The sequence below is a fragment of the Pygoscelis adeliae genome, unplaced genomic scaffold (assembly GCF_000699105.1).
Source record: "Pygoscelis adeliae isolate BGI_AS28 unplaced genomic scaffold, ASM69910v1 Scaffold25, whole genome shotgun sequence".
In the NCBI taxonomy this organism is placed as follows: Eukaryota; Metazoa; Chordata; class Aves; order Sphenisciformes; family Spheniscidae; genus Pygoscelis; species Pygoscelis adeliae.
This window is the reverse complement of record NW_008824808.1, coordinates 1,155,245-1,166,988: the sequence shown is the minus strand read 5'-3', so window position 1 is coordinate 1,166,988 and position 11,744 is coordinate 1,155,245. Positions and strand designations below refer to the sequence as shown.

Sequence of the window (11,744 nt, the reverse complement as noted above, 5' to 3'; positions counted from 1 at the left end):
CAAGGCCTTCTTATGTCTAGTAGTCACTGCTTTGACTTCAGATTGTACCACCTTCGCTTTCATCTCAACCTGCTCTGCCACAGCCTGGGCCTGTTCAATACTCAGCTGAGGAGAAAAAAAGACAACACACTTAGGGCTCAACCAAACCAATTAGCAATGCATCAGAGGAATACTGATTACATTTCACTACCTTCAGGTGAAGGCATAAAGTGACAACTTGGTTGTTTTTTTTTTTTACCAGGCCTTCGCCCATTTCATACATCAGAGCCTGAAAACTGACATAATTTTTTTTTAATACATCTATTACATGGAGTTTACGCCTTCGTTGTACCATGCACCACAGGACTAAATTCTCTGTGCAATTCCAGCAAGCAGCTAGTACGAAACTCAAACAAGAGACTCAGGCAGAAATTCATACTCATGTTTTCCTACATATAGGGAACCCGGTTTGTCTTGTCCCTCAAAATGGTTGACCGTTGCGTGATTGTTCTGCTTCTAGTAAGAAATGACACTGTAGGGGACAGACTGTTTTATCTATGCATCTGAGCTGCACAGAAGTACCCCTAACAGAATGTGAAGTTAATCAGTTTTAAAAGAAAAAACAAAGATTAGATGGTTATCATTAAAAAGCATTCATATAGTTATTCACACCTTGGATGGAGACCAAATTCTTTCTAACATAACCTTGTAACACTAGTATCTTAAAAATATTCTGCAGTAGTATTCTGCAAATACACAGAATGCACCTGGAAGGAACATGTCTCTTTTCTCCCCCCAAGGAAAAAATTGTTTCCTTGAAAAATCCTTCCCAAACTGCTCCCAGTTTCACTAAATATTACAGAAAAGGGCATAAACCCAAACAAGATAAAGAGCAGGTAAATCTGAAGGATCACTGTTCCCAATGGAAAAGGTTCGATAGCATCAGTTAACTGAATCTTTTCAACACCTTTTTGTCATACAGCGAACCAGCATTAACATGCAATGAGGCTGTGAACCTCTAAGGGGTTAAAAAGATACTAGTTTATTAGTCAGAAAATTCTAGAACAAAATGATGGTATGTGAAGGTATTTAGCCTAGAAAAGAGAAAGCTCGGGGGGATCTTACCAATGTATACAAATACCTGAAGGGAGGGTGCAAAAAGAACAGACCTGGGCTCTTTTCAGTGGTGTCCAGTGGCAGGCCCAGAGGCGATGGACACAAACTGAAACACAGGAGGTTCCCTCTGAACATCAGGAGAACCCTTTTTCACTGTGAGGGTGACTGAGCCCTGGCACAGGCTGCCCAGGGAGGTTGGGGAGTCTCCATCTTTGGAGATATTCAAAAGCTGTCTGGACATGGTCCTGGGCAACCGGCTCTAGGAGGCCCTGCTTGAGGCAGGGGGGTTGGACAAGACCTCCAGAGGTCCCTTGCAACCCCAACCATCCTGTGATTCTGTGACTGTACCATCAAGCATTTACTTTTTTCTCTTTTAATAAGCTTGGCACACAGTTTTTATTTCTAGAATTTTAGTATTAAGCAACATACACAAGACATCTAAACCCCTACCAACACACTACACATGACTGTAGCTGCTTGACAAGTTGTTAACAGCCGAGAACCTAACTCAAACTCACCTCCATTTTTCACATTACATACTGAAAGCCATGGAAATAGCCACGGCTATTTGTTTTTAAATACAGCATTTTAGACAGACTTTACAACACCTTTCCCTCACTCTGGTCTGAAGAACTGCTCCATTTCAGAGCTTGAGCTGTTTCAGACTAGGTAGCCAGGGAATGCTCTGGCAGAAGACATCTTTAATCTTCAGAAATGCAGGCTTGATAAAGTGGGCAAAAATGTAATTTAAAGGCTTCACTGTACATTCAGGGTCTCATGGAAAATATCCTCAGTTTAATTCTGTACGTGAGTATGTACCAATCTAAGAACCACCTGATGCAACAATCTATGAACCACCCAATGTGATCCAGCTTTGTCTAGAAAATCAGATAGGGCTTTTTGTTATCTTTTATGGAATTAGTTGTTAATATTTTCAAAGTCTGATCTGGCAAGTTCAACAGCATCTAGTTTATGCCAACAATGGGAATGCTAAAACATAAAACCAGAAGTGTACTGTTACTTGGACATTTTCATTCCAGGTAATTATTTTAAGACAACTAGTTTGAATTAGACGTATTCTTCCAGGTCACGTAGGAGTAGAGAACTGAAAGGAAAAGACAGACTAACTTGGTCAGGTGATTAGTCTCCGGAGACAAGATTAAGACAACCCTGAGAAAATAAGACAAGGCAATGTTTCTGATCTTTAATCCAAAAGAAGTCTCTTGCAAACTGGCAGAGGAAAATAGGAGTGCTACTTGACAGCCCCTCTGCAGCACAGGGCTCAGTATTTCAGCTGTTCCTCCTTCATGCAACTGCCTGGACAGTCACCTTCCCTACATTTTTAACAGGGAATGTCTTCAAACTCATGGACAGCCTAAGTATCCCAGTCCCACTGGAGGCAGACCTGACCTGCCTTCACACAAAGCTTCTGGCAGACAAATTTGACTCAACACTTCAAGTTGACAGAAAGTGAAAATCTCATTACAACAAGTAGTAAAGCAGACATGAAGTCACAACTGGGCACAGATTAAGGCTTCATAAAAGCCAGTAAGTCTCAGTCCTAGCTGGAAAAGTCCACATGTAAGAATACTGTGCCTCTACCATCTCTACTTTGCCATTCAAATACAGAACCAACTTCTACTGCAGGGAAGATACGTATTTCTTCCCAAACAGACCTGGATTCTTGTCAAGTACAGCAAAACACCCTCCTTCTCTTGCAAAGAGAAACAGGTATCTCCTTGAGAGGTGTTAGGGAAACTATGCTATCCACTCATATTCCAATTCTAGCAAGCATGTCTGTGAATGCATGAAGTCTTGGTTTGCTCGTTTGAGCTTTCTGTACAGCAGCACCTACTAGGACAGTGATCTGTGTGTATGCTTTCCTCATACCTTATAGCTAAGAGCAATCTCAACTTCCCTCACAATTCTTCACCAAAACCAGAGTCCACCTTTCAAGAACTCCATCATAGCAGGAAAGGTATTAATTTTCTGTGGATACTGTAGGAACCAGTTATGGTAGGGCAAGTAACTGTACTCAACAGCACAAGGTTGTCTACCAACAACTCATGTCATAATCTGGATTTGTTTTTACTTGCCTGAGTCTGAACAGCTCAGATCAATGAAGAATGCTCAAAACACCAAGGCTCTAATATTGTCCAGGATATTGGCAAAGTTTTGGTCAAATTCACATGATCCTGCACTCTGCCAAAAACAGGCTGAACAGCCTAGGAAGGCTGACCAGCATCGGAAGGCTGACCAGCATCAAACACACAGCAGCAGGCAATGATATGGTGCAGAGGGAACAGTAATAGGCAAGTTATCTATCAGAAGCAAAAGCCAAGAGCTTTAAGTACAACTTTCGGGAGCCTTCTTTACATGGAAATCCCTTGTTCTCTTTGATTACTGTAAGATATCAAAGCGCTGCCATGATAACTCTCTCCTGCTGTTCTGCAGACATTTCCTGTGCAGAACTTGTCTTCAGAGAGGTCAACTTCTTAGGAAACATGTTAAGCAGAAGCATTTCTTGTTCTGGTCAGGCACCACACAGTCTTTTCAACAACAAATCCTTTTAAAGAAAAGCAGTTTTATGATGCATTCTCCTCACGGTATGTCATAATTATTCCAGTGGTAGTGAATGAGACAGCCAGTTCACATGCTTGGGAAACAGAAGACAAGGCCTGTGTTTAACAGAGCATCTCGTTGGGCTACTGAATTTGAGATGGGTAACAACTATTTTGTTTCCTGCTGTTGGTTGATACAGTAAATCACCTGTTTGCAGCTGTACCTGTTCACTTGTGACTTCCCAGGGGCCCAAAGATGGCCAATACACTCTCCCCATTCTATTAGAGATGTCACCAGTGCCTTCTGTTAATAAAGGACTTTGCAATGTATCTTGTAAACTTCAGGGTTGAAACTGGTACTTCCAATTCCTCAGAGTAAAATTTAAGTAATGACAGCGTTTGTGCAGGTGATATGTTCCAGAGGGCCACAACAAAAGGAAACCTTGCAAACAGAGCTTCCAGTGGGGCAGACAAGCATGTTTTCATGAAGGAAAGCAACACAGACATCCATCACTAGCTGTTGCTACCAGCACATTTCAGAATTTCCTACTCTTTGATAAGCCTACCCAAATAGCAAACAACACTCAAAACACATACTTCAGGAGAAGAGGACAGTGACACGCAGTATTACCTGTACTTTCAGATTTCAAAGCATTTAATGAGAATTATTAAACGTGCAGGTCTCAGTTTTTATTCTCTGGACATTTTGCACAAACCAAAAAGGCTACTTTGTTAACACCTCAAGGTAGCTATTCCTGTAATTCATACAGGATTTTACATCTTATTAGACCTAGCTCTGCATAAACACAGCCCTGTGTGAAGTGTCACTGGCACCCAGGGCGCGAGCGCCTACATACAACATGCTAAATCAAACACTCCTTTCCAGGACAGACGGCAGACCCAGGCACGCCTGGCCAGCTCCTACATGCTCCAGCCAGTTTTGAGTAAAAGGTGAAGAGCAAAGTCGTATTGGACCCCAGGTGTCCTTTGCGAGCCCCCTTTCGGTGGGCACCTCTGTGAGCTCCCCTTTAGCTACATTTAAACACCTGGGTAAAAAACTAGTAACAAGCTTGCTACAGTGGCTCTGACGTGGCAACTGATGGTATGACACAAAGCTATGAAGAAACTTACGAGCCAGAAGTAGCAAAGTAGTATCATAGAACCTGGCTGCACTTCTGGATATCTGGGCTGACTACAGAGGGGCCCAAATCAGGATTTGCCATTTTGTAGACTGGCAGTTTTCAGCCATTTTCCACATTTCCTGTCTTCTATTGGACATTAGGAACCGGAGCCTCAAAGCTTTCTACAAATTTAGTTAACAAAAAGCTTTCTACAATTTAATCTTTACTTAAATATTCCATAGGAATTTTTAAATGTAATGTTCTAGAAATATCACTACTCCAGGTTTTTACTAGTGCTGCTTTTGTAAATGAAAAAAAATCATCATCAGAAGCATATAACACTCCAGGAGAAAGAAAATCCATTACAAAGCATATGCTCTGACAGACTACAAACAAGAAATCCAGAGCTACTGTAACGGTGCTGATGCCCTCACTGCATGGTTTCCACAGTCCAATACCCAAATTAAAATCAGTATGTCCACACAGCACACAGTTATTTAAAGAGGCTAACTTATGTCTCTGAAACAGCAGAGCCTGTTAATCCAGATGCTGAGCCACGATTATAGGTTATATCAATTCAGAAAATTATACATTTGAACAAACTGCGGCACAACACACCACTGTGGAAAGACCAGGAGATGTGTAAAGGCTGCTTATGGTAACTGTATTGCAACCTATCAACACTAGCTTGCATGAGCATTTTTGAAAAGGTCCTTAGGATTTTTAATTCCATCCATCCAAAGATAGGACGGAGGTATAATTTTTCAGGCATTAATTCCAATATTTAAGTTTGCTAGTCTAAGTTTTCCAATGAAGGTACAAACTTCTGGAGAGAAAATTCAAACTTGAAAGTAAACTGTTTTCTTCAGAGGAATCCTTCAGCATTTCAGGGGTGAATGGACCACAGGTAACAGCTAAAGAACCTTAAATACAATTATCTAGCTCAATATGGAGGACTTGCACTTTAAACACAAAGGAATTTAAGAGGAAGTTAATCCTGCTTACGAGGAAAAAAGCTTTGAGATGCATATTCTCTGGCAACCAGCTTTTAAAAGCACATCAAAACAAAAAAACTTAAGGAAATCTTTCCGTATATCCCAAGTTAGCCCTCTTCCACCAAGTGCTAACAGTGTTCCAACCCTAAATAGTTTCTTTTCAATTCCTTATGGTAACAAAAAGATACAGAGGGCTTGTTTCAAAGAACTCTTCAATTGCTTATCACTGTTTTCAGAGCAGGATAAAACAACCAGGACATAACAGCCAGCTTTCTCCAGCATCAAGAACTAGATCTAAACTTCCTAATGTTCTTACACTAGAAAAATTAATTGGAAGATCCTATACAAACTATAGTTGCAGTAAAGATACTAGGATTAATAAGCTTAGCAGTGTCTTTGCAGTAGTATTGGTGCAGCTATAGCACAAGTCACAGTAGTTGGACCAACTTAAAGGTTTCAGCCTAAAAAGTGCTAAAAAATTCTCCCTTAAACAAAAATTCTCACATAAAGAGAATTTTAAGAGAAGCTTTGATGGAGGGAGGACTAGAGGCCAGGTTAACTCATGTCCGAAACCAACAATCACTTTGGTTTGTACTGCAAGAACAGACTTTTTGCCTAAAGTTTTAGGCAGAACAGTAGTTTGGACAGTGACACATGTCAAATCCGTCTTTCCCAATAACCATCTGCTCATGTTACACTAAGGAACTCAATAAAACACAAGAATAACCAGAAGTACAAAGAAATTCAGCCTCTGTTGATATAAATCCTAGATTTCAAGCAGCACAATTGACTCCATTTTGTTTACAAAGCTTCATTTCAGATTCTCAGACATGCAAGCCTGACTTCAAAGCCACACACAAGGGTGCCTGAGCTACCTTGATGTGACAACCCCAGAACAATCCCTTGCAGCACAGCAGTGCCATGCGTCTCAGGTATCGACCTCCCAGCAGCACAGATCCATATGGCAACCCACGGGGAAGCTTCCACTGAAGGGCAGAGGCTCAAGGCAACAGGTCAGCTTCCTCCCCTGGCTGGCCGAGTTTCTTACAGTACCTCCCTCCCCCCTTCCCTAGAATAAAAGCGTTAATCTACTTCATACCACCTCCTCCACAATTTGGAGAGAAGAGGCATTGCCTTAATGGCTGACCCACCTTACCACCAACTCCTAAGCCTTTCACGCTGGTAGATAAGAGAGTGGCTGGCTCCCTCTATGTTCTGCGCATAACCAGTCTCGCTGCATTAATTTAAACATGGAAGCCTGCACTGTCAAACATCCCAGCAAAAACAACTATAGGCTCAGCTAGGAAAGAATGTTTGTTTTCCAATAAAACCACTTTTAAGACAACTGACATGAACAGATCAAATTGTATTTTAACATGTTCACCTGGAAATTGACTCTAAATGGGAATAAGCACTTAAGGCTTTCCTGTTACGCAAGTGCATTAGATTACACACACACACATATATACAATTACACATGTATAGATGTATTTTAAGAACATGACATTTTGAAGAAGCCATCTATCTTTCATCATAACAGATTTACGTTCGTGGCCCGGTCCTTGGAAAAAGTTTTGAAAGAGGACAGCTAAGTGTGCGCTTTCGTGAGGTAAAACAAGGCAGCAGGACAACCTCCCCCATATAGAAAGGCAGCAATCCAGCTTCCCCCCACCCTATTAATCCAATGTCAACTTTGGCTTTCATATCATCCTGTGAATCAATTCAAGTCTCTGAAAAGGCTAGAAAAGCATCCCAGCAAGCAGCATAGCTTTCCACTGAGACAAGAAAGAGGTCCTACAAGCAACAGAGTTGGGTGTTTCTGCGCCGTTCCCTGGCACCACGGCAGTACTGGTAGCACTGCAGTGAACCAGCCAGGGGGCTGACCCAGCCAAAAAGTAATCCTACAGAAAGGTTATCCTTTCAGCTGGATCAGCTCACCACTCAGGCACACAAGCACAAGTTCTTGTATTAGGGACGGGCTTAGAAACGCATGATCCGGGCCAGGACCAGAACAGCACAGGGAAGCAGGGGAAGCTCTCCACTGCTGCAGAATCTCACTGAGGAAAAAAAGCAAGCCTCTTGCTGCCAGGATTACTATTTCTTACAGAGGACTTCAAGTCCTTTGGAAAGTGAGGTTTGGACTTTTCAGGAGCAACAGACTAGATCAGGCTTCAGTAGATCAAGAGGCTGAAATGTATCCCAACTCACAGCATTTTTTTTTTTTTTTAAGTCTGAAAAACAATCTTTCCTCCAAAGCCGCAGGAAGAGTTTAAATAAACATTTCTTCCTAAAAGCCTTCAACTTTGCTTAACCAGATACTCTCCAGCCAGTTGACTCATGGCTTGATTTCCTCTCTCCTACAACGCCCTTCAAATTCCACCTTTCCCCCTTTACTCTCAACTACCCCTCCCTCATTCATCCTCAACATCTCATGTCAGAGAGCTATCACTTTCAGAGCCTATTAAGAAAGACTTACTAGTACAGCAGTATGAGTCAGTCCCACTAAGAAGTGTTACTACACCATATTACTTTTCAAGCCTCAGAGCTCCAGTTTACGTTCCTCATATTGCAGTTTGTACTGGCATTTAATTCCATGTTGACTGTTTTCAAACTTTAACAAAAGCACTCAAACCAATTTCTTTTGATTTAGAGTCTAGTTACTTTAGTTTGTTTTAAATTCATGCTGACATGCCGTCTCCTCCCTAGGATAAATATATAGCTTCATAGCCCTATCGTCCCAAGAACAAGGGAAGCTCTGCTCCATGAAAACTTTCTTATGCAGCAGCCTCACTGCATCAACCTTTGAGTCAGGCACCTCTGCTTTTAACTGCATCACATGCTCTTCTAGCTGTTACTGATGTTGCTTAGGTAGCAGCTGTCTTGAGTTGTACAGTCTTCCCATTCCTGCATATGCACACACAAATTACCACCACCTCAACTTTATCACTGATCTGCTTGCTCACTACACCCTTTTTCTGTACAGCAGTCCAGATTAAAAAGCCCACTAAACTAATAAGACAACTCAGTTATTGAAAAGCACGGTTCATTTTATAGAATCTTTACACAAGCTGCCCAGTTAACACTTCCAAGATAGCCTCTGAACCTGGATGGGCTGTAGCTAGACCAGGGCAAAACTGCACAAACTAAGTTCAGTTAAGCTGCTTGTTTGAGTTTCATGAGCATAGCTAGCACCGCCCACCCTTTACCTGTACCATCATAAAGTAGTCAGGTCACCATAATTGCAGGAGCCTCCAACATAAAGGCCAGAAGGAAATGGGGGAGGAATAAGCAAAGTAAACCCAGTAGGAAGCAAGCAGGCACAAATGCATTCATGCAGTAGTAGTAGAGTGGTACTCAATGATATTCTGCCAGTTTCTACTCTAAGAGTCAGTCCCTTCTTAGATGATTTATCCGCACCAGTTAAATGGTTAAGAGCCCTGAAGGTCAAAAGCAGTAATTTAATTACTAACAGACAAGCTCTTGTCTAAGACAGCCTGGAGAAATTCACAACACTGCACCAGTGAGGTTCTTTAGTATAATCCCTTTCTTCTTGCTCATTTTGAGGACATGTTAAATGTTTCAGCATGGATATTGCTGAAGAGCCTTATGATCCAATTTAAAACAAATCTTGGAAGAAGCTAAGGTTTGCAGGATTCTGTCTTAAGATGGAGTTTTAAATTAGCCATCCAGCTCCAAAAATTTGGTGTTTGCTGTTCCGTTGTAACAAGTTAACATCACAAGCTGAAGGGAGACATCAACAACAGTCCAATATCCATACCATCATACTTATTATTTCATTCCACAGGTGCAAAGACTTAAGGAGAAAAAAGTTAGCTGCTCCTGTCCGAACGAACAAGAGTTATAGCTATCTAACAGGCTAAAAGTTATGGCTTATTCTCACTAACCAGCGAGGCAGAAAAATTGTCACATCACAGAATGGGATCCAACTTCAAAACAGCCAGTCCCCAAGACACACAAGCCCTACATCTAGTAACCTGCCCAGAGTACACAGAAATTCCGTAGCGCTGCAGGAAAGTGAGCTAGGAGAGACTGAAGGGGTGGTCACTGCCAACAACAATGGAAGAAGAGATTTAACAGATTTTATTTAGTAAGAAAATTTGAGACCCACTGAAATCCTCATCTACTAGAAACAAGTAATGATGGGTGGACAACGGGTTTGTTGTTTGTTTGGTTTTTAATTATTGTTTGTACCATGCATGTGCCAGGAAAGCACACTCAATTCAGAAAATAAGTTTACTTCCTACACAGGGCATTCTTACCAATGTTTACTCAAAAAAATCTTATTAGTTAAATCACATAGAAGTGTTGAGTTTCAGAATATCCAGCTCAAATCTAGACCATTTGAGGCTAACAAAAATGAGAAGACAGTAGTGTGGAGTGTAGCTTCCCATGATGCTTTCCCCATCCAAAGTCTCCTTATACAGGCAAAACTACTGCTAATATCATATAACAGTTACTGCTCGATATTATTCAGCAAAAGCAGCTATCTACATATCCCTGCAGGTTACTTCCCTATGTAAATTTTTTCTGTAGTTTTAAGCACTGTACTACCTTCCTTCCAGTCCTTGCCCTGTGTTTATATTTGTATTATAAAACATAGCTGAGGTAGAATGCAATAATAGGCCATTATAGTATGCATCTGTGTGTGCAGAGTAATCCTTGTATGGAGATAGCTCCAGATCCTTCGCACAGGCAGGTTAGAAGTTTCACACTAATCCAACAGCTGATTAGCATTTTATATTTGGTGGCAACACTGAAGACATAACCAGAGTCATAGGTAGGTACAGTGCTAGATGCTGTACAGACATGAAAGAGAGCTGAAAATAAGTCTCAGTTGTAAAAACAAAACCAGGCTTGGCACTGCTATACAAGATCAGAACTTTCTTCAAAATGCTTCACGCTCAAGTGCATTTGTACAGTGCTTCATATATATTGTGATTTACATGACAGGATTATGCTGCAAGAATGCAAAATTCATATAACAGCACTTTGTTTTCAGCTCCACAGCCACTTCTGTCAGAGATCTGAGAGAACAGAAGGGGTGAGAAGACTGACAGCAGAAGCAGAGGGCTTTTTGCCTTGACACCTTGCCCTGTAACAGACAAGCTGTGGGGGGAAGAGGTGGGGGGGAATAAAGTACTCAAGTTGGAAGTATCTTACTTGAATAGCCTGTCGTCCTTGCTGAGCATCTGCCAGGAGCTGAATAGTGAGAGTCCTGGAGTCCTGGAGGGCATCTTGGAGGTAGATAAAGCTGTGACCCACATGTCGTCCCATGGTACATTCCCGACATATGGGGACAGAACAGGTATCACAGTAGAAATGCAGTACCTAGAAGGAAAAAAAAAAATCTGTATCACTATCTAATGAAGAATTAAAGAGAAAATAGCGCCAGGATGAAAAAAATCCAACAGCTCAACTATGAAGGAGATGGTTAGAGGCAGTAGCAATAGGCAAAGACTTCACAATAGTTTCTCCACAGAGGAAAAGCTATCCCTCCCAGTAAGCTCCAAATCATACTCTTAACAGTTAGATGGAAGTATCATTGTTTTCTTTGCAATACAATACTAGGAAGAGTGTCCACATCAGCTCCTCTTAAGAGCGGAAGCCATCTGCCAACACTTGCAGACTGGAGATGTCATCTATGGCAAGTTTCAGGTGAAGACTCTTCCTGCATATACAAACACCACATTCTCTTAAGTGGGTTATTTAATAATCACTGCACTGGAGAATCAGCACACCCACCTCCCAGAAGGGGAAGACAAAGTACTAATGCCCAAGAACCATCCTCTTTTTTTTTTTTCAAAATATGCAAATCCCTTATGTTCAGGGTAGTGACAACATAAGGCAAGACTCCCTTCTGCCACTCCCAACAGCAAAGCAAGAAAACCTTTGCTATGCCATAGTATTTCTATGCTAGTGATACTTAGAGATGCTGGAGTTGGAGGAGAACA

General features: G+C 41.5%; 1 protein-coding gene across 1 annotated transcript in view; it reads right to left on the bottom strand.

Annotated features, from left to right (window-relative positions):
• Nucleotides 1-11,115, bottom strand: part of TRIM71 (tripartite motif containing 71, E3 ubiquitin protein ligase) — a 15,989-nt gene extending 4,874 nt beyond the window's left edge. The window contains exons 1-2 of the mRNA XM_009324170.1: nucleotides 10,954-11,115; nucleotides 7-105 (exon numbers count right to left, since the gene is read on the bottom strand). Coding sequence (XP_009322445.1) covers nucleotides 7-105; nucleotides 10,954-11,067 — 213 coding nt within the window. The 5' untranslated portion in view covers nucleotides 11,068-11,115. The remainder of the gene's footprint in view (nucleotides 1-6; nucleotides 106-10,953) is intronic.
• Nucleotides 11,116-11,744: the final 629 nt, after the last annotated feature.